Here is a 25,542-nt window from a genome sequence, read left to right on the forward strand (position 1 = left end):
TATCTAACAGTAATACATAATTATTCATACATTTTATACATTCAATTTATTCACTAAACAAGCGTATTACTTTGTTATACAATATAATTTATTTTAAATAATACTGACATTTATATATCTAAAATTCTCAATAAATTAGTACGAAATACCAAATCGAAATCAATAGGTAGATAATGAATGTGTAGAATGATTAGTACATTAATTTATTAATAATTACGTCATTACTCGTATGTACTCATCAAAATTAACTACGTTCACCAACAAATATAGCGGAAAACTTAAAATAAATTATGAATTTTTCATACTCAATTGATCAGTTGAACGTGCAGTGTACACATATGAAAGTTTTAAATATTGTATTATATTTTCAACTTTGCTACTTTGGATATGAGGTTCAGTTTCGCTACTACTACATTTATAACAGATATACTCTGTACGACTAATTACTAACAAATTTCAACTACAGTGCAATTATTTTAAAGCTGACACTTGTTTGAACACATTTACTATTTCTATTGTTTTCCAAGCTCATGATGTTAATTAGAACGTGTATTTGCTAATATAATATTTTCTTATCCACTTACTGATGTATATCTCAAACTTTTAGTGTGATAATCCAGGTATTAAATTCATATCTGGGGCAAAAACAGGTATAAGTTGTATCTCAGAGTATAGGCGCACAGAAACTTATCTACATTATCAACAGCATATTTTGATCTGTGCTGCTGTTATCATAAACAAACGTATGTAGTACGAGTATATCTAAAAACCAATATATAATAATGTTTAAAAATAGAATTAGTTACATAGACTTTTTTTATCTTAATGATACATGCAATCTTTTGTATATTTTCAAAACTTATTAACTTATAAATATCGTTTAATATAAATATTAAATCGAAAATTCCACATGTTTGCTATTAAAATCAGAGTTCAATTATAAACTGAATATTAACGACCATTGTAATGTTGCATTAGCTCACTGTAACGAATGATAATTGAAATAATTTGCTTAATAATTCCGTTCTAATATAATAATATTATTAATAAATTAACATAATTTAATTCAGAATATTGAATACTAGATAATAAATCAATCCAAACATTATTACACATAATGTAAATTCCATTCGAATTATATAATGAAATGCGAGATATTTGAATACGATATTTATAGGTCATAATTTTGTGAGTTTGTTGAGGGAAACAATTTTTTTAACTTTGTAATTTTATAGTACACCAATCCAAATGAACAAAAACTATTAGAACTGTATATTTTTTTAGTTAGAAATCTTTTACGTTATTAATAAATGCTTTAAATTATATTGATTTGGAAATTTATATGATGTACCTAAGTAGAATGTAGTATAATATAATGACTCTTACCTTCTCAAGATATTTGTTCATTTTGCTAAAAAAATAGATTCTTAGTAGAAAAATGATTTTGTACAAAAGTCTAATGTAATTTTCCCGAAACTTCATTGAATTATCAATAGGTAAACCAGCTATTATAATAGGTACTTACAGCAAATATAGTAATTCATTGGGTATTATTATATTATGCGTCATTGATATTTCTTTATTTATTTCGGAATATTTATAGTATATTCTATAAATTAAAAAAGATATTATATATAGACATACATAATTAAAATACTTAAAAACTATAATCTCAACACAATTTCTAAATTAGATATTTCAATAGCTTCCATTTCAGTAAATCTAAAACTAACCATTTCAAATAAGTAGTACCTATCTATCTATGAAAAGTATTTTAAATATAAATAGTACAGCATTCATATAAATAAAAAGTACCAGTACCAGGATAGCAGAAGTTCACAGGACGTGTAAGTTCTCACAGGATTTCGACTTCGAAATGTCGTTGATGCAAATCTTCTGTAGTAGTTCCCGCGCAATGCTTAAAGAGATATGTGTTCTTGAACTGGCCAGTTTTGACGGTTTTGCCTCCTATTACAAAAGAAATATGCTTTATATTACTTTGTTTACTTTTGATTTGCGAATAAAAACAAATATTAACAGAGTAGCATAGAGCCTCCTTAAAGAATTTTAGAGCTAATATTTTTTTTTGTTTTACATATTTATTTACTTATATCGAAACGATTAAACTATTTGAAAATTGATATATAATAAATATTTTGTACAAAGCCGTTTCCATGAGACAGAGGTCTCCCTTTGTCTCACATATTTCATCCACCAAACAGGTTGCTTTATACGAATTATTTTGATACTGGTTAGGCCGATTACATATAATAATAATAATAATCTCAGGACAATTCACACAGCGCCATCTAGTCCCAAGTTAAGCTAGCTAAAGCTTGTGTTATGGGTACTAGATATCTGATACAAATACATAGATATTTTTTTTCGTAAATACATACATAATATACATACAAAATACCCAGACAATAATACGATACAAACAATCATACTCGTGAATACAAATGTTTGTGCCGTGCGAGGAATCGAACCCGCGACCATTGGACGTAAAGCGGTGTGCTGGACCGCTATACCACCGAGGTCGTCATATTAATTTTATCTTCCACAAACTAATATTTTAACAGACTTCAGATTTATCGGTCACAAATCAGTTAAATTGACTCTCTAGTCTTGTTTCTCGGTAGGCTTTTTCTCCAAGAAGGAAGATGCAAGAGGGAACCATGCTTTCATTGAATATTTTGCCATAGATAACAACATTTTCATAGGTATATATATACATATCAAATCTTACAATATACCTCAGATAATAATATTACACAGATATATATTTTATCGGATACTGTCTCCGTATTCCTGCCATCCTCATGTCTTCTCCTACCTGGACCCGGTGTGAGCCTTGTTCATTAACAGTGCTCTGGATTGGATGTCAGTGGGTACCGTTACTTTATGTGTAGAAATTTGTGAAAGGACGCCCTGTAGATCTAGTTCAGATCCCACGTGTAGTGACTGTTGTTTCTGTATATATGCGACAATTACTATTCACAATCAGGTGAATCATCAGCTTATTTACCATTTGAGTTACTTAAATATTCGGAACATACATTTTCTTCGTTTTTTTTAAAGATTGCGACTACGTTCTTAAAATAGTCTTTATGATATTATGAGTTCCTAGTGTTCTCTAAAGAAACGACAAAAGAAATATGTCTCGAACGAAATGGGAATACGATAAATGTGAAAATACTTTAGAAAGGGAAAGTTAATACAAATAAGCAAAGTTTTCTCGCCTAAAATTCTGTCCAGAACTTTTTTGTCAAAACTTCCGTAAGTACCTAAGTGTCGCTGGTAAATCTTTTGGATTTTTATTTCATAAAAATAACAATGGACACCAATACTGAGGTATTGTTATTACTAAATGTTCAATTCGTAATTTCCGTAATTTCAAATAATAATTAATTTATTTCTTCGCTGTAGTTTCTAAACTATTGTTACGCTTTCGGTAATCTAGCCGTTTACCATGCCTTACTTCCGATGGTCGCGGGTTCGATTCCTCGTACAGTACAAACATTTGTATTCATGAGTATGATTATTTGTATCGATCTGGATGTTTTCTACATCTATTTATTATGTGTGTATTTACATAAAAATATATATCAGTTGTCTAGTACCTATAAAACAAGCTCTGCTTAGCTTGGGACTATATGGCGCTATGTGGATTGACTTGGGATGAATATTATTATTATTACGCTTACAGATCTGTATTGTAGTAGCTAGTGAATGGCTAATGGTTGATATGTAGCTATGCTTGTGGGGTCTGTTCTGGTCTGTTTGGGTTGCGAACACTGATTAGATTATTTGCTTTTGCAATAGCATATTCTGGTCGTCATTCTATTCTCCCAAATTTTAATTTAAAAATTAATTTGTATTATTGTAAACATGTATAGGTAATATTAATTTAAAAAGAATACGAGCTGAGATTCGTGTCAGTTCTTCTTATTTCGAAATCATTCCGAACTGACGATAGATTTGACATATCATAAAGAGTCTGTAATAGACATACATGATTAAAGATAGTTCGCATTACAATTTTGTATTACAAATAACATATTTTATTTGAGAGGCGGTACCTGTTGTAATACTTACTAAAATATAAAGCTTAGGATGCAACTTTGTATGTTTTCTAACTATGTTTGTGTGTATATGGAAAAGTGAGTAATTAATATATATTTAACATTACGGTTTCCTATTAATACAATAGGATAGGCATAGATAGAGCCTTTTAAATACCAATCGTGTATATAATTATTATACCTGTTAGATCTACAATGAGAATGACTGGCAGTTTTATATATTATTTTATATATATAATAATTCTTTTTTTACAATTGTTTTACAGACACTTATATCATTGCGCTCTGCTATAATAAACGTCTACAAGCATCTCTTATTTATTATTACTATACCTACTAGTATATTTTTTATGTAATTAGAATGGTAAACAAGCTGACGGCCCACCGGATGGTAAATGGTAACTGTTGCGACAATACAACAATCACATATTTAAGTGAAACCTCTTACGTTGTTATTCCGAAAGACTCAGGTGTAATGTCTCCATGTACATATATATCCTCTGTTTTACTTGTATATCTCACCCATCAACCAGAATACAGCTTATAAAGCCACATGGAGGCAGAAATACGTGATACACCAACGATTTAATAAATTTGTTATCTACTTTGTAAATATGAACATTACTATTGTATGTATTCATGAATACAGATGTTTGTATTGTGCGTAGATGGAACCCATAATCCTTGATAGTAAGCAGATATAAAATAATTACTAAACCATCGTGGTTATAATATAAAGCTTATAGAAAGTAAAACTATCTTTCTATTTACACACAGCTTGTATTTAAAACAAGGTAATTAAGAAAAAAATAAACATTATTATAAAAGAAACAAAATAAAGCATTAAAATAATACAACTATAATTATGTTGGTAATTCTACAATATGAGATTAAAACAATTCTTTTTATATAAGAAACACAAGGCAGATTGAAATCGTTTTTCCAAGAAATTATTCCGCGAAATCATAATACAAATTTCCATATTTTTTCTGAAGAATAAGGAGAAAAGAATAAATGAGACGTATTAATTTGTAGCAATTAATTTAATTATATGTAGATATTACCATGGGTTGTTTGCAATTTACGTAGTACAATTAAAATCTAGAAGAAATAAGCAAACAATTGTTCATTTTCATAATTCGATCTCAATTAATGTAATTATTTAACTTTAAAGATCATTATTATATTTTTCAACACACTTGTTCGTAAGTGTTTTTTGTAAGTTTCACCATGTTTACAGGAAACCTTTCCGGCTATATCTTATTATATAAATTCGTCTAGTGGTTAAGTCCAATAGTCTATACCTACATACTACGTATATTATATACAATTTTCGTGTCACAATGTTCGTTACCATACTCGTTTCGGAGTAGTATAGCAACGAACAAACAAAAAGGAAATGCTTGGCCGATTTTTATGAAATTTTATAGGTATATTCAGTAGGTCTTAGAATCGGCTACTTTCTATTTTTCATACCCCTAAGTGATAAGGGTTGACTCCCCATAACATTTTTTTTTAAAAGGTATTAAAAAATACATACAACCCTAATTCTCTCTGTCCCTGTCACCAACCCCTATTTTTTAATAGCGATTGTAAATTTATATGCCAAAACAAAGTTGGCTGGGTCGGTTAGTACCTATACCTGTACCTGTATTTAAAAAATGTCATAGTATAAAATTATTAAGTATATTAATTGCATCATACCTTATTTCCAAGTTTTTTTGCCTGTTTCTTTTCTCTGCTCTCCTTTAAACGAATCTGTTTGAGAATACCGACTAGTAACTCGTCCACATTGTGCTGGATGCCTGAAGATGTTTCTATAAACTTGCAGTCTTTGGTTGTCGCCATAGCCTTCCCCTCTATGGACAAAAGTCTATTAAGTATGTATACAACACTTACAATGTTTAGTAAAGTATAAAGTACATGACAGCAGCATTTTGATATCTATGCATCTATACATATAAATAAAATTGTATAAATAATATATTTATTTACATAACTTAATTGTACAACTAAGAACCTAAAATTAAAAAGCTTAAAAAATATAATATAATAACTAAAGTATATTATTAAAAGGGTCCCTTTAGGCAAAGTTCCGAAGATACTGGCAGCGTTCCCTCTTTGAATAGCTAGACTGATTCTATCCAAGATAGCTGCTAAATAAAATTGGAGTGTCTGTTTGTAATATTGAAATACTACACGCATATGAATATTTACATACACCAAATTAACATTTTTTTACTATTTTTGTCTATCTGTCTATCTGTCGGTATGTTTGTTCCGGCTAATCTCTGAAATAGCTGAACCGATTTTGACGGGGCTTTTTTGCTTTTTTTGCAGGTAGCTGATGTAATAAGTAACTTAAACTACTTTTATTTTAGAAAAATAAAATAAAATTTCACACGGATGAATACGCGTGTACAGCTAAATATATAGGAAAGTAAACCTTAGGTTAAGCCTATTTTGGACTCATTGATGTTTAAAATAAGCTTAGCAATAGCAAAGAAATAATCACTGTAAAACTATATTTAAAAAATAAATTTCATTTCATTACATACTTAATAATAATTGTAAAATGTAAGGCGAGTTGACACGGTTTGTGTTATAACACAATATTTAGTTTGTCTTACTAGCCTTCACTAACTCCAAGTATTATAATATTGAAGTATCTAGGTAACTGTGTCCCATACTAATATATACATTGCCATGCTATAATCTTATAAGTCAATGCAGTATATAATCTTTTTCGACCGGTCCGCATCAGTCGTCATATCTGAGCTTATCTCCTATTATACATATCATCTCCCACACATCTTTTTCGTCTATCCATCTCTTCTTTGGCCCTCCTCTCCCTTCACATTCTTCTATTTCCATATTACACCATATGCGCTGTAGCATGGTGCGGGTGATATTTTCATTAACCTTTCGTTTCTCTCTTAAGTTGCCGCGATTTACAAATTATGACTTAGTATTTCAGCTGTACCACATTCGTAATTATTAAATCATTCATAACTGTATTAACTTAAATGTAGCAATTGTTAAATGTAGTTAATAACTGTTACCCGCACTATACTACAGCCGCACACAGTATAAAAATCTTTAGATCAGGATCCTCACTTCTCCGTATTAATTCTTATAATGGTACTCGTATATTTGAGCGGAGCGTTAAGCGTGGAGAGATCTTAGAAATCTGTTTTATACTCTTTGTAACGATACTCCTCCGAATGGGCTTAACCGATCGAGACTAAAATTTCATCGAAGGTAGATCTTCGAGCCGCCATCGTTTGCCATTAAAAAAATCCCGATCGTAATGATTTAAAAAAAAACGTGCCCCGCTCATGATGTGACTTGTTGTGTAAAGAATACACCGGTAACAAACCTAGCTATAATAATGAGATATTTCTTTACTCTAAAATAAATGATGGATTACTAACCATTGGTCGATACTTGTCTTGCTCGTGCCAAATCCGCCTTATTCCCCACCAGCACCACAGTTCTGTCAGCTGTGAATTGTTCTCTCGCCAAGTATGAGAGTAGCTCGCCAGCTCTGATAAACGAACTCTTGGCCACAACGGAGTAGACGATGACGCATGCGTGAGGTTCATAAGTTGACAGACAATTTTCCACCTATTTGATAAAAAGGTTGTATGTGATTAGAACTAAGAATTCTTCACTAGTGTTATTGTAGATGGAGAAGGCATTATCAGTTGTTGGTGACGAAATCTATGTTGGATATGTAAATTCATACAAATATTATTATGCGTGAAAGTGTGTTTGTCTCTCTATCTGTTTGATACCTTTTCGACGTCTCTCTATCATATCTAGTCTATCTATCGGATGGTGCATTTGACAGACATCGCCTATATCTATCTAAATATATATAACTCAAAGGTGACTGACTGATATAGTGATCTATCAACGCACAGTCCAAACCACTGGACGGATCGGGCTGAAATTTGGCATGCAGGTAGATGTTATGACGTAGGCATCCGCTATGAAAGGATTTTGATTAATTCTAACCCCAAGGGGATAAAATAGGGGATGAAACTTTGTATGAAACTTTGTCAATATTAAACCGATCGGGCTGAGAATTTGCATGCATAAAGCTACTATGACGTAGGCATCCCCTAAGAAAGGATTTTGATAAATTCGACCCCTAAGGGGGGATAAATTAACGCGAACGAAGCCGCGGGCAAAAGCTAGTGGCCTATAAATACGAAAATGATGATATATATTTTTATCAGTACCATTTACAAAGCGGCACCTAAACACAAACTAAGCAGAGCGTATACCATGGGACTAAACAACTCATAATATATTATTACCTAAATACATGCATAATATATATAGAAAACAACTATACCAATAATAAAAACATACTCATAAATACATAATGTCTGCATGAACCCGCAACCATCGAAAGTAAAGCAGTGCTAAACCGCCAGACAACTGAGGTCTACAGTTCTATGGAATGAGCCAGGAAAAAAGCTATGAATTTAAAAGTACTTTAATAAGCAGTTAATCACTGAAAGACTTATCTACATCTAAAGTATTAGATGTTAAATCCTCCCTTTGTATGAAGGGATTAAAAAGTGAAAGGAAAGACTTAACTTTCAGTTAAGTTAATTAAATTAACGAGTTTGTTACATCATTAATATTTTAATAAATAAATAATATTATACCGTCAAGGCTGCTACCCAAAACTGGGTAGTCAGAGGCATTATCAGTTGTTGACATCGTGGTAGGCAACACTTGATATATCCACATTTCACTTAGTATAAACATACACATATATTCAAATTAATCCAACACGGCAAGGAGTGAGATTAACGATGTGACTCGGATTAATTTGGTTTATTATCGGTGTGTTCCATCACTAGAGAGATAGTATGCATTGACACACAAAGATTTATTTATACATTTTAATTAGATAATGCGTTATTGAGATATTCTAAATATTCAAACATTTTTTAAGTTATTTCTGTGGTTACGATATAACTGTTTATTATATCTGATATATGATAGCGTTAAATTAGTAAAGTAGTAAAATCGGTCGATATTGGTAATTATAAAATAGGTTTATGTTTACCAAGTGTAATATTTTATTTTTTTTCTGAATGGTTGAGACTGCAATGATAGTCAATAAGGACAAACTATGTTATAAATATACCATCCCGTTTGAATTGAACTAGGGATCGATTGCAGTGTAAAAGTATGTATAATGAATAAGATCAATCTGATGATTTTACTATTCTTGCTTAGACTTTCGGACTTAGAGTAACAATCTGATATAAGTTGCCTGTATAAAAATATATAAATAAAGACTACTAACCGACATTTCAGTGCTGGGGTGATCAATGAATATTAGCTCAGACTCTTCTCCATCTAGCAGCACCGACACGGATTTTTCACCGAATTCGTCATCTGCAACAACGTATATATCATTACGACTATTATCTTAGATGCGATCGTCAGAGGCATTGTCAACTGCCGATGTTGTGGTGAACGTAACACTTGATAGGTCAACAAAAAATAAACTTGTTTGTTTCACGATATATGACTTTATAGGTACACTGTTCTATCCATTTACTGTGCCATTACCCCTGATTTGTCTGCATAAACTTTTACCTTATATTACACCAGATCCACTCTTCCAGATTGTTCTTTCAGTTAAAAGACACTTAATTTCTGATCTCGTAAGACATTCTATCGATTGATCTGATCGATTGTGAAGATCCATTCAGTGGATTAGTCGAAAAGGTAACACAAAAAAACTGAAGCATTTTCTATATTACTATTGAATATTGTGCGAGAAAGATTGTTTCTAAATCATGAAAAATCCTTGATCCTTGATAAATTCTTAAAGAAAATTGTTCAGATTTTATATAAAATAGTAACTAAGTAGACTTTATGTTCGTGTTAATTTTTTATGCCTTGAAAACTACACAAGGCACATCTGATACCTTTACATATATGCATTTATTATAATTAGTACAATCCTACAAGATTGAATGAAATATTTAGAAAATTAGTCGGGGTTAATAGTTAAAACAGTTTCCCTTCCTGGATGGCACAACATACTTATTCACTAAATATGTTTTTTTTTAATAAGGACAAAATAATACACATACAAATTATACATATAACATAATATAAACAATTATAAATTAGAAGTATAAATGTTGATAGAAAATAACATTTAATGATGATTACAGAAATTAAAAACAAATTTGCCATGTTTATTACTTTAGTTTGTTGTGTACCAATACCTAAATCTACAGTGTGAATAAGTGATATAATTGTCTATACAAACAAAGCTAGATTCTTAAATTTCTACAAGGAGACGACTATAGCGATGATGTGATAATAACATAATTATAATGAAGGCATGCATTGGAAAAGAAAAAGTATTATTAAGCTGAAGAGTTTGTTTGTTTGAACGCGCTAATCTCAGGAACTGCTGGTTCGAATTGAAAAAATATTTTTGTGTTGGATAGTCCATTTGTCAAGTAAGGCTTTAAGGTATATAACATTACGCTACGACCAATAGAAGCGAAGCATCAGTGAAAAAAGTAAAAACGGGGAAACTTCACACGAACGAAATCGAGGGCACAGCTAGTATGTTATATTAGTTAATAATTAGGGAAAAAATATATATAATAATTTTTTATTGGTTTTCTGTTTGGGAAGTAAAATTATGATTACATGAATTTTTGCGTTCATACGGTTATCTTCAATGTTTACAATGTTCTAAATATGAAATATGATCTTAATTCAAACATACTTGTTTTTGGCAAACGAAACATAAAAGCAATAAAGGGTTGGTCAGCAAATACGACCTCAGTATATTATGTAAATAACGAACGCATATACGGGTGAAAGCACTTGGGTAAGAATTTGTAAATATTACCGCCCGTTTCAACTTCAGATCTAGAAAAAATATAGCTTGGTATTTGTAATACGTCGAGATACACATTTATACTTATTGGAATGTAGTGTATTGATGCCGAATAACTAGTTCTAATTTTAAATATAATAATCATCCATTTTGCTAAAAAAAACTTAAAAGAATAACATATAGAATGTTATTCTTTTAAGTTTTAACTGTTTATTCTCGACGTGGTTAATTCTTTTAATGCCGAAATCTCAAAGTGCGTAGGTATCCACTCTATTTATGGTGATTCTTAGAAGGCGAATTAGCAGGAATATTAAAGCAACTTTAACCCCGATTTTGTTACATAATTATTCATAAGAACTTTTTTAATTTTTATATACACTTTAACGATACAAATATTAACTTTTTTTGTAATTTAAATGATAAATAAGTTTATTGTCCGTCTGATGGTAAGTAGCTCAAGGGAACATCAGTAAGATAGACTTGAAGTCATGCCCCTAACACTACTACAACGCTAATAGACGAGTGAAAGGCGCCGATGACTTCGTACAAAGTGTACATCCGTAAATCTATAATTAGATTATGTAGAATCCTACAAATTCAAATTCAAATTCAAAATATCTTTATTCATGTAGGTCTATTACAGACTCTTATGATATGTCAAATCTACCGTCAGTTCGGAATGATTTCGAGATGAGAAGAACTGACAAGAAACTCAGCTCGTATTTTTTTTTAATGTTGTACATATTTACAATAATACTATTTCATTTAAATTCAAAATTGGGAGAATAGAGTGACCACCGGCATATGCTATATAAAAAAATAAAAAAAAATCTAATCAGTGTTCGCAACCTGAACAGACCAGTCCTCACAAGCAGCACCCGTACACGAGTATGACGGATGAGCCAGCCATCATTGCACTCAACCATATTAGAGGGAGCACATCGACCCGGCCCACCACGCCGCCACAAGTTTGAACTTTATAGCGAGCATGACTGTTTCAAGTTACTCCACTACGTCATTTATATTATTTACAGCATAAACTGTACCAATCACAGTTTTCACCCATTACAATATTTAATTTACATTATTTAAATTACAATATGTCATTACTAATATTTAAATTACAACTATATAACTACATTAACTAATATTTAAATTATCAATTTTTTCTTGAGAAAATTTAAATAAATATAAGTAATTATTAAAGAATATTTCCTATCTACATTTCACAACCGTCGACGTATATTTTAGTATTCAATATAAATACAAATAACCGCCAAAATATCCTTTATTGAATCTTTTCGGGGGCCGTGTAGTAAATAGATTAACCAACATGAGACGTGAGCTTCGAATAACTCTCTAATTAAAGTAGGTACCTGTTTATTATATGTAATGTATTTTAGGTAAGGTAACCTAAATAAAGTATATTTACTGTACGCCGATCGCTTTCCCAAAGTTTTAAATAACTTGTTTTAAAATGTTGTTTCGTCTACTGATTTACGCCTATAAAATATAATTTATTTATATATGTTTCATGCTTATTTTTACATAATTAGAATGGCAAATAAGGTGAGGGCAAACCTGATGCTAAGTGGTAACCGTCACCTATAACTGCACCACAGATATCACGTTATCAAGTGACTGTGACTTTAATGATCTTCCTATGTTACTATTTGGGAGAACTAAAATATTATTTCTCTTATATTGTAACTAGCTACTCGCCCCGGCTTCGCACGGGTGTACATGTATTACTTATATAAACTTTTCTCTAAAGTCACTCTATATATTAAAAAAACCGCTTCAAAATCCGTTGCGTAGTTTTAAAGATTTAAGCATTCATAGGGACAGACTGCGACAGCGACTTTATTTTTTACTATGCAATGATTTAAAAAGAATATGTGCTGAGTTTCTTGTCGGTTCTTCTCATGTCGAAATCATTCCGAACTGACGGTACATTTGATATGTCATAAGAGTCTGTAATACCCGTAGATGTACATGAATAAAGATATTTTGATATATATATTTTTTTTAATTTGAAGTTCGTTATCTTATTTGATTCTTCAACCGAAACAACATACATAGCAAGCCCCTTGGCGGCAGAAATAGGTGACACTGAGGTACCCAGGCAGACGATTTTTCACAAAGTCTACCTATGTTTGGTAGATTTACATTTATTAAAAATAAGGTAATATAAAATATTGTTACATTTTTTATTAAAGTAAGATCAATATTCCTGCTTTTGAATTTAACTCGTTTAACTCCGTTTATAGATACGGTAAAAAAATAAATAAATATTGAGCAAATGAAATTGTGACCTGACGAAAAGTACACAATATAAAATAATACATATTACAAAAAATGTGGCGTGAGAAACACACTTGCAGCAAACAATCAACAACAGAAGGTTTCAACCAATGTTTTTGTTATTGTATTAAAAAGTAGGTCAATTCTATAAATGTATGTACGCATATATATATTATGTTATTACAATTCTTTTGGCCGCATTAAATCGCCGTATCTCTTCACATCCCAAAGGTTGACTGGGAGAGAATACTATAGCATTGCCTTTTGCACCAATATCAGGGGTCAATAAAGCAAATAAATAAATGTTATCTATATAAATAAAGAATTATATACTTACTTTTATTATTTACATATCTACGCTGCGTGTAGACTATAATTTTAGGTCACTACCACAAGAGGCAAAGAAAATGGAGCATGAACACAGGTTCTATTAAGGTTAACTTATTTGGACACACATGAGGGGTATCACGATGAACTTACCGCGTTTTGCTTCGCCAATCGTGAGCAAGCAAAAAGAAGTTTTGTTATTTACAAGAGAGTTAGCGTTAGCCAGCCACACATGGTAATCTAAGGTTGCGAGCATACGCGTAGGCAGGAGCGGGCTCTCATTTGTTTCAAATGTTAAATAAATAATACCATTTTTAATTTAACTTTTATTTTTATAATTTGTACTTTGCGATGAATATTTCGTTGCACGTTATTAATAGACTTCTCTACAGACTTTACTTTGTATTATTTTATGTTATAAAGTCTGAATATATTATTATTGGTAGATTTCAAAGAAATAGTATTTTGTTCCGTAGATAATATATTTCAATCTTGTAATATAATAATAATAATTGGGCGTTGTAAAGACTGATATAAGATTATTAGAAACAAAGAGGAATCTTGGTCGATCTCACATTGTATTATTTTACTGATAAAGGCTATAACAGAATAGCAGAGAAGGTGGACTCACTGCCCTCACTGAGTTATAGACCGTTTTGTCTCATTCATTAGTTTTAAATTATATTATTGTATGAGCAACAGTTGTATTGTGTGAAAAGTTTTGTTTGAGACAAATAAACATTATTATTATTATTATTAAAAATTACAGACTTGCGTTTAAGCATAAAATAATTTGAAGCTTGCATATTCAAACAGCATAGAACGACGAGTATATGCACCTTTTGAACGAATTATAACTTCAAGATTACATGAAGTTATAATTCTTTCAAAAGTTGCATTTACTCGTCATCGCATCACATCGCATTCAAGATTCAATATTACACTAATAGTTTATAAAACTTACTACTCATTTAAAATTTATTAACTTAGTATAAAGTGCAATGTGTCAAAATCATAACTCATTTTCAACCAAACTTCCTTTTAAAACCCTATACCAGGACATATAGCCATAGTTTTTATAGGAATCTAAATCCTTGGTTTAATAAAGATCCATACAAAGTAGTTTGTTTGTTTACCTGAAATGCCTATAATCGCAATTGACTATATCCAAGTCATATAAAGTTTCAGGAAAAATCATTACTAATATTATTTGAAATTACAAATTTTAAAGCACAGTCTTGAGTTTATTTTATTTGTACGCCTATCAATCTGACTCCATTTTTAGAAATAGATTTGGTATTTATTCAAATTAATTCGCTCCCGCCAACGCACTGCCTTTCACTAATTTAAAGCTTAGATACAATAACAGCCTGAAGCGTTTATAAGTAACTTCATTCCATTGTTGTTTATAACTAGTTTTGTTACCATAAGTACCAATTTTACCAAGCTAAGAATTTAGTTACATAAATATTGTAGTATTTCCGATTATTTTCCTTATTCAACTTCTTTAAAACTTACTAAAGTTTATAAACCATTATTTATCTATTGGAGTTATTTGGTGTATTTCAATCAAATTAAGAATATAATATGAAAGCGCAACGTTTCAATAGCTCATATAGGTTTATTACACCGTAGATGTTTTTATGAATAAGAAAGAAAAAATAAAAACATTTTAAGTATCAGTGTTTTGTTACTGTCTGTCAAGTTAAGAAAACTGGACAAGTTGTATGACGTACAAGGTTATTTTTTTCTGGCAATTGTTGTTGTTTCTAATTTCTTTTTAAATTGGCTTAATTCTTTTAACTTTGACGGTCTCGGTAGTCTAGCGAGTTTTCATGAGTATGATTATTTGTATCGGTCTGGGTGTTTTCTATGTATAATCTTATATATAAAATTCTCGTGTCACAATCTTTGTTACCATACTCCTCCTAAACGGCTTGATCGATTTTTATATGCATATTCAGTAGGTCTAAGAATCGGCTACTATCTACTTTTCATACCCCTAAATGGTAAGGGATATCTACCCCTAAATATTTTATGTTAATTTTATTATTATTTAGGATTGTAAAATACATACAACCCTAAATTTTCACCCTTCTAGCATCAACCCTTATTTTTTAATAGCGATTTTAATTTATATGACAAAACAACGTTTACTGGGACTGCTAGTATTTATATATTCATTTAAAAATATATATACCTACGTATTTGCATTAATTACCGAGTTATAACACTAGTTTTAGCTAGCTTAATTTGGGTCTAGATGGCGCTGTGAGAATTGTCCTGAGATTATTTATTTATTTAATAGGTAAGCTGAAAGCCCATCTGTTGAAATTGGCTCATAAAGATCACTCGACAACTCTCGCCTATATATGTTCATAAAACCCCACCAGACAGAACTGAACGTGGCACCACTCAAGTCTTATCACCATAGACGGAGGAGTAAGGTCTTATCCCGCTGTACCCAGTAATTTTACCTCCTTACCGTCTCTATATCACTCTTGAACCGAAACAGCTTACGAATCAAGCTATTTGAGGCCCAAAAAGATCGAAAGTCAACCTCGGTAAAAATATATTATTGAGAATATGGACGTTATAGATAGCGAAAGATTTATGTCCTCAGTTACTTCTCAGTTCAGTCCTCAGAACAAAACAATATTTATATGAAACTAGACTATTTTTTTTATTAAGCTCTGTATTTATAGTATACTATTTATTGTTTATTGAAATTCTCGTAAAGTAGAAGTCTTGTCGTGCCACTCTGATATTGTAGTGTTCATTCCCTCAGCGACGCTATGTTCTACAATAGTATCCTTCACACGGAAACCACAGTGTTACGACTATTTATATAGGTAGAGAAATTGTTCCGGAAACGCTCGTATAAATACAAGTATTTGTTTACTCTTACGTGTTTATATACGAAAGGTACCATCAACATTTACATGTTCAGTTCTGTTTAAGTGTTATTTTGTTTTTGCTCCAACTAGTTGTATTACCATGTAGACGCAAGTATTGTATATTGTATTAGGTTCATCGACTTTTAAGTTATAGTCAGGTCTGCTCCTAGTGAGCGATAACATCCTCTTGTCAAATCCCTATCAAACTTGAGTTTTTAATCTCGGTAAAATTGGTACTTTATGAGAATAATACAGTCTAAACTTAATAATAATTAAAAATAAACTATTATTTCTATTTGTCAATATTGCTATTAATAATAACATTTATATCACTAAGTCAATATGATACATGCTTATAGTAGAAATTTTACATGCAACTACAGATAATGGAAAAAGTAGACAACGAATGTTCACTTTATGAGCAGTAACAAATATATTGTATTTATTATTTTTAATAATCATATGCTCCATTTGATAGCAATAATTGAAAAAAAGTTTATATTAATTTGAATTTTTAGTACAATTTATAGAAAGCTAACATAATAAAATTAACACAAATAGCAATAAAAATAAAAAAATAAGCGAAACATTTTATACACAACCATTTTATTAATGAATACATTAATAACACAATCGTACACTTTATAAAATGGAATATTTATATAACCGTGAAAAAAGGTTAAAACAGAATATTGAATTTATTTGATTGAATTTAATTTGCGACATAAGGACCAAGTAATAACATACATTAAATTTAATCATTTATACTGTTACTGTGACACGCGATTGTTGATGTGGCAGCAAAAGCTGGAAAGCGGTGACTTAAAAATTAGTGACTCCAAAACATACATGTTCTGTAATTTTGGCAGTCTTTCCGGCTCTGCAGCCATATCACTAAATAGAGCTCCATTACCGATCTACTCCGATTTCCAGTAATCTAGGTTCTTTCTACTAAAGCAGTATAATACAGTGTTATTAATAATCTTGTGCATTTAATAAATAAAAAATTGTGTACGTGTTATACAACAAATTATAAACAGAAATATAATAACGTAACTCGGAAGGTAATAATAAGAAAGTTTCCTCGCAAACTGTTTTGCCCTGATTTTGGGACAAATATATAAATCCATGATAATACTGACTGTCGAGGATCAGGTGCAATATGGCTAAAGGCGACGGATGAAAGACAATTTTCTGTCAAAATGCAACTGAAATAATATCTATGGATGTGTACTGTGACAAGAATGGATAAGATAAAGAATGAATACATATTAGAAAATATGAAAGTGGCGTCGGTGTCGGAGAGTCATTTGAAGATGTCTATCGTCCGGTATGGACATGTTTAAAGTTATTAGGAATGAAGATAATTATATTTGAAGGATATTGATGATTGCAGTTTGATAATTGATTAAATAGAATAAAAGAGAATAGAAAATCATTTATTCAAATAAATTTACATGGATGATGTTTGAATAGTCATTGATTTCTTAAAGCTCAAGGAAAGCTGTCTCATCAAAAGATAACGAGAAGAAACTGCGTGTTGCTCTTTTAAATCAAATTTACATTTTTAAGTGGAAGTGTGTGAAAAACATATTACCTTACCATGTTTTCATAAATAAAAAACGATGGAATGGGTTAAAATAATTTAACGTGAAGAAGCAGATGATGAATTTGTGGCACAATATCTCAAGTTGTAATAGTGATCCATATTTAGAATAAATACAATTAACAAGAAAATGTTTCAACAATTCACGTATTTAACATGGTTTGATTTATTTTAATATATAATTATTATATATTTATTTTATAAAAAAATAAGAAACCATATAATAAGATGTAGTGATTTGCAGAATGCCGTTTAATTCAATAATATATATTTGTTCCAACACACAAACCAAAGCGAAGTTTTGACAATAGGTTCAAAATGTGTTATATCTTATATATAAAATTCTCGTGTATAGTCTACGTCGATACTTACCTCCTTCCTATTATACGAAATTTTGTGAGCGTATTGAGTAGCGTGGAATTTAACATCTATTTTTCATCTAAATGTAAAAGTCCACCCCTAAATTTGTTTTTATTACAACAACGTTTGCCGGGAAAAAAAGTATAATATAAAATCGGTTGTGCTCATTATCTCACAAGTAAGATTAGCCGGAACAAACAGTCAATCGACAAAAATTAAAAAAATATGTACCCTACAAAGCGTATGTAAGTTGTGGACCGTAGTTATATTCATATGTATGTAGTAAGAAACAGTTATTTCAATATTACAAATACACACTCCAATTTTATATAAGTAGAGATTGAGCGCGGTTAACTCTTGAATCTGTTACATAAGATATTCAATATAGTTAATTATGGTTATGCCACGACAGATTTCATTTGCTACTTAGTAATTGTATATTAACCATGCTATACATATGGGTGATTCTACTTGCAAGGGAATTTTCCGCGGCTCACCCTATTTTGTACAGTTTTTGTAGGCAAATTATATTGAATTACGATCGGAATGGCTAAATGATTTCTATTATGACACTAAAAATTGCCGTACATATATATCTTCAAAAATTATAACATCATTTATTGAAATTAATGTTAGAAATTTCATTCAAATCCGTCCAGCCATTTAGTTTATATATAATACAGTGTTATTAATAATCTTGTGCATTTAATAAATAAAAAATTGTGTACGTGATATACAACAAATTATAAACAGAAATATAATAACGTAACTCGGAAGGTAATAATAAGAAAGTTTTCTCGCAAACTGTTTTGCCCTGATTTTGGGACAAACAAATAAATCCTTCTTAATACGGACTGTCGAGGTCAGCTCAATATGGCTACTTCGACAAAAAAGAAGTACAATTCTCTGTCGAAATAGACTACTTACACATAATATCTATACTTTTTACTGTATGAAGTATGGTTATAACTGTATCCTACATCTAATATTAGAAAATATGAAAGGGTGTGAGTCGGTCTGTTTGTTTAATTGTCATTTCAAGATGAAACTACATAATTATCGAATAATTTTATTAATTAAATTATAATTAGGCTATAAATCATTTCGCGAAATTTCATATACTTTCGTCCGCGCAATTTTCGTAATACAGTGTTTAAAGTTATTGCTTTCTTTTACGTATAAATTATATTTGAGATATTGATGATTGAAAGTTTGCATGCTAAATAGAATAAAATAGAATAGAAAATCATTTATTCAAATAAATTTACATTGAAGCACTTTTGAATAGTCATTACATCTTTTTAATCTACCGCTCATTCGGAAAGCTGTCTCATCAAAAGAAGAACGAGCAAGAAACTTGCGTGTTGCTCTTTTAAATCATTTTATTGTTATTTACATTTTTAAGTTTAAGTGTGTGAATAAACAACCTTACCATGTTTTCATAAATAAAAAACGATGGAATGGGTGTTAAAATAATTTAACGTGGTGATAGGTTGTATCGTGGGAATTTACGTAGGCTTCCTTCTCAAGTTGTAACTAGTGATCCATATTTAGAATCCACTGCCAAAACTCAATTCAACATCGAATTTCGTCGACTATTCACTTGGCTTTTAACATGGTTTGATTTATTTTAATGGATAAAATAAATTATTATTATACATTTATTGTATCATTATAAAAAATAAGTTTTGTAAAACTGAGTTTTTTGAAATTTTGTGAGCGTATTGAGTAGGTCTGAGAATCGGCCAACATCTATTTTCATTTAGCGAAATGTCGACGGGTAGTCCATCTACAAAATTTGTTTTTATTTTTAAGGCAAAACATCGTTTGCCGGGATAAAATAAAAGTATAATATAATATTGAACCTTGTGTTCATTATCTTACAAGTTAAACAATATTAATTTCCACTATAATTGAACACGTCAATCGACTAAAAGCAGATACTAAAATTATATGATTTGATTATTTTTTTCAAATATCCTAACCCTGTAATAAGTTACAAACTGGACATTTTCGGAGTTATCTCAATTAACAATAAACTGTAATGGGACACTATTTTTATGAATAAAACATACATATTTATAATAATTACCTAGTAACTTTCTTTCGACAATTGAGATGTTAGTTCATAGTCTCAGTCTCCTTTTTTTTTAAATGTTCATAAATTTGTACCACGTATATTTTATTTTTTTGAATGGCCTGTTCGAGATCATAAGATATTCAATATAGTTAATTATGGTTATGCCACGACAGACTTCATTTGCTACTTAGTAATTGTATATTAACCAAGCTATACATATAATTATTTCATTTTGTTACTTTGTTCTTTACATCATATAATTTAATACATAATTCAAATGAAATGTAAATAAAATATGTAATAAGAAAATCGTGACGAGCCGAAAACTATTTGTTTGTATGTTAACCTATTTGTGTATTTACGTTCAACGACGTCTGAGGGCGTAATTAAATTTTTACAGAAATATGTTGCTAAGCATGAATACAAAATATATGTACACCTAAATCTAGAAACTGTTTAAAACCTAGAATTAACATGCAAAATGTATAGATACATAACGAACGAAATTCCGATAGAAACTAGAATAAAAACAAAAAATATAGATAGATCGCCGGCAAGTGCCTGTCTATCAAAGTCACTGGCGTGTACCTAGCGTTAGGTACTTCGTATACAGGATGTTACTATAATGTGTTGTTTGCCTCCGCGATAACATTCAAGGACACATTAGATACCTCCCTTATTCAATGATCGAGTTGCGGTTGGTACAATAATTGCGTTTCAAACTAAACTTTAGTTTGTTAGCAGTATGTTCGATGTAACTGACAAGTTATTACTCGTGACTTCGTCTGCACGAATTTTCATCCCCTACTTCGCCCTCTTACAGATTATTTTTTATATTATTAATAATAATAATATCTCAGGACAATTCACACAGCGCCATCTAGTTCCAAGCTAAGCAGAGCTTGTGTTATAGGTACTAGACAACTGATATAAATACATGGATACATTTTTTTTGTAAATAAATACATATTATACATAGAAAACACCCAGACTGATACAAAGAATCATACTCATGAATACAAATTTTTGTACCATGCGAGGAATCGAACCCACAACCATCGGATAGTAAAGCGGTGCATTAAACCACTAGACCACCGAGGCTGTCGTTTTGTGTTCATAGATAACCTATGTCCGCCCTCGTACTACAATTTTCATATCAATTTTCATTAAGACCTGACCTTAATCATGAAAAATTAACAAAAATTCAGATAGACTTACTTTCGCATATACGTTTAATTATTAGTACAGATATGTCCTCTATCTTTTTGTTACCATTTTACTATTAAACCTATCTTAATGAGATTCGACATGAAAATAGTTAGGATCAATACGATCGCGACGGTCATAGACTATGTAATAATCAAAACGACAGACAAAGGCTAATCTAATAAATGTATAATATTATCTAGAAATTTTTGCGCATTTATGAGTTACAGATAATTGTGAGAATGAAGCACTTACAACTCTGCGTATTCTGTAACTTATTTGCGGTTAAAATATAGAAGTTTTACTGTATTGCTTACGATAAACAAGATATATGACCTTCACTACTAAGAGATTATGACATACACATATATGACCTTACACTGTATTACGTTATCATGTGACGTCCATGATAACACTCATGCGTTGCTATTCCATGGGACTAAAATATTATGTAATTCATCTTGTAATCACCTTACAATCGAATCACATCTTCCAAATCAAGCGGCTTGGCGCCTAAAACAAATTCTACCTCGGACAAGTTTCCAAGTTATATAGAATCGAACGGATGCTGAAGTAACGTAATGAATGATTTATTACCCCTCTGTAACTCTCTGTAAGTTATTTTTATCCAATTGCTAACTTTGTCTAATTATTAGTACAAACGGGAAAGTTGGGTGCGGTACTATCTACAATATTGATTTTAAGAAGTATAATTTTGTAATTAATGATGAATCTATATAAAAAATATAAAAATCATCGTATCATAAGAACAAACACAAGATTAGCTTTTTAAAAAAATTTCAAACTAAATCGTAGTTCAGCCATAATTTGTAATGGCTGTACCCGCCCGCGATATCGGTATAACCTGGCGGAGCACTTGCAAAGTATGATAGTAAGAATGATGTCAGGTAGTAATACATCGTGAGGAATTAACCCGGAATATACTAAGATGATTAACAGAAGGAACAGCATGGAGGTAACCTAACTTATCAAATTATATAGTGGCAGCAAAGGAGCTATATAATCCTAATTAATAGCAATCCCCTTCCATTTCCGGTCTGCTAGCATTCTCATGTTTACACTAGCGTGAAGCGGTGCCTTTTCCTTAAATCTATTGGTAAAGAGGTAAAGTTTGTGAGTTTGGATGTTCGGGGTAGTCTTTGTTGTGAGGTGAGTTTGGATATTCGGGGTAATATCCGGTACTACTGATCTGATTTAAAAAAATATATTAGTGTTGTAAAATTATATTAATTATACAGTCCATTTATCGAGGAAGGCTATGGGCTATATAATATCACGCTACGACCAATAGGAGCGAAGATACAATAGAAAATGTTAAAAAAAATGGGGACAATGTAAAGTTACGCGGCATAATTAGTCTCACGATAAAGCTTTGCTCTCTCTAAAATATTTAGTTACGTGGTCGTAGAGCAAAGTTATTTTGAATAAGAAACTTGTTGTTCTGTTTGTGTAATTATAAATATCTATAGAGATACGTCTTTAGCAAATAATTAAAATACTTCCTCTCTCGGTAGAATTTAATATTCCCACGTATTAAGTAGTAAAGTCATATTGCTCAAAACAAATATGGTTTGCTACGTCTGAAGGATTTTAGGCCTTTTAATAATAATAATATAAATTTATTTCAGATTGTTATTCACAGTGTTACTTACAATTTCTTAAATGTAATGTTAGTAGGAGCAAAACACACATATACATATGGTTACAGAATACATATGGTTTACTGCATAGCACTCTGCAACTTAGACTGTCTGCTTTTTAGATGGTATTAATTTTAGACATTTTGTTTCGTAGACGTTCTAAAATTTAGGACTTTCGATTATAATATGTTTTGAGTTTATTAACATATCTCTAAAATGATCCTATTTTTTACAAACAGATAGATGTTGTATATTACTCACCGGATAGTTTCCGTTTTTTTAAAGGCGAGGGGATTATTAAATGTCATTACTAGCACTGTATCATGTCAAATCCTATGGAATATATAACAAATCCCATGATTCGATGTCCGACCTTACTTCACGCTCATCATATTATCCTATACTAGTGTCCCGCGTCTATCATTAGCGCAGGCTCATCGTCACCATCATCATCCTCTATTAAAAATCGTATTTAATAAACAAATACATGTATTATATTTTATTACTTTATACCCCATAGAACAAGATTTGCTCATTTTGGGACTATATGTCGCTATTTGATATGTGCTCGATAATTTAAATTTCTGTTTTAACATTTATAATATTATTTTTCTCTTATTAAATTACTTCAAGTAAAATAGTACAATTTACTGAACTACTAATAGAAAAAAATATAATACTAAATATATTTGTAACTGCAATAAATCGAACTGTATACATCCATCATCATCATCATCATTGCCTTGCCTTTATCCCATTATTTGGGGTCGGCGCAGTATGTCATTCTCTTCCACTGCTCTCTATCGGTCGTCATATCTAAACATACTCTTCTTTTATTCATATCATCTTTCACACAATCTATCCATCTTTTCTTAGGGCATCCCTTTACATCCATCCACATTCATATTATACACTTTCCATAAGACATGGTCCTCATTCCTCCGCATAACATGCCCATACCAGCTCAATCTGCAATAAATCGCAACTTTTATATAACCGGCGCAACTTTCAAACTTCCTCGTATATAAATAAAGTAACCCCACACATCCATCTTAACAATATATTAATCCCAACATTATTATACAAAATGATTATTATAATTTATAAAGCCTTTAGTTTCTTTTGTCATATCGTTCGTTTATATATTTATATATACATCCGAGTATTAAAAATAAAGAAACCATAATATATTAATCTTAATATTACAATTATTATAATACAGCCTTGTTTCTTTTGTCATGTCTTCATTTATTATTGATTGAAATAATTTCATCTCGTTCTGTGCAAATAATTTGTATACTTAATTTCGAGTTTGGTTGACGCCGTAATCTTATTCCACTTTACAAAGCGTTATTAGAGACAGCCAGGACCTACCAATATTGGAATTTTAGAATTGTTGGCGAAAACGCTACACGCTAAACGATTTTTCATTAAACGTTTATTTACTCAAGTGAATATTATCAAATTTTGAAAACCACATGATCACGCATTTAGACGAATATCGAGATACTCTGTTGCCGTCTTGTTACGGACTTTCTTTTTATACTTTTTTACCCCAACGACAAATTAATGTTCATTTCATAAAGTTTTTTAATATTTTTTTTGTTGGGTGCTTATAATTTTCTGATTTTTATATATATTAGGATATATTTCAGGGTATAATAATAATAACCTAGAAAAATAAACCTAGCAGTTTACCTACACCTTTCCTTACTTTAGTTCACCTTTACCTACAATTTACACAGCGTTACCTGGTCTAAAGATGAGGAAACCTGATGTTATGGATACTAAACAATAGAAATACTCAATTCTCTACAAAATTACAAAAAACTCTTTTTTTTTGTTAATGTTTACACATAGAAAACCCTAGTGCAAACAACTATACTTGCGATTACAAAATGTTTGGAAAGGAACTAGCGAATAACAGAATTAAGCGGTGTGCCCCTTACACTAGCCTCATTATATAACTGTAAAATTATGTACCTTTCAAACAATTAATGAATTTTTCAAATCGGTGCATTAATATCCGATTTTAATTTCCTCGTAACAAAATAATAGCAGATATATAGGCAAGTAGGCTGGTAAACACTGTAATTATTTATAAAATAAAAAACATAT

General features: G+C 30.6%; 1 protein-coding gene across 1 annotated transcript in view; it reads right to left on the minus strand.

Moving 5' to 3' along the window:
• Positions 1-1,711: 1,711 nt before the first annotated feature.
• LOC131849768 (uncharacterized) overlaps positions 1,712-25,542 on the minus strand; it is a 98,756-nt gene continuing 74,925 nt past the window's right edge. Inside the window, exons 6-9 of the mRNA XM_059199886.1 lie at positions 9,418-9,509; positions 7,520-7,712; positions 5,790-5,944; positions 1,712-1,968 (exon numbers count right to left, since the gene is read on the minus strand). Of these exons, the coding sequence (XP_059055869.1) occupies positions 1,837-1,968; positions 5,790-5,944; positions 7,520-7,712; positions 9,418-9,509 (572 nt within the window). The 3' untranslated portion in view covers positions 1,712-1,836. The remainder of the gene's footprint in view (positions 1,969-5,789; positions 5,945-7,519; positions 7,713-9,417; positions 9,510-25,542) is intronic.

This window comes from Achroia grisella, unplaced genomic scaffold, assembly GCF_030625045.1.
Source record: "Achroia grisella isolate CSIRO2021 unplaced genomic scaffold, CSIRO_AGI_Agris_v1 utg660, whole genome shotgun sequence".
NCBI classification, from domain to species: Eukaryota; Metazoa; Arthropoda; class Insecta; order Lepidoptera; family Pyralidae; genus Achroia; species Achroia grisella.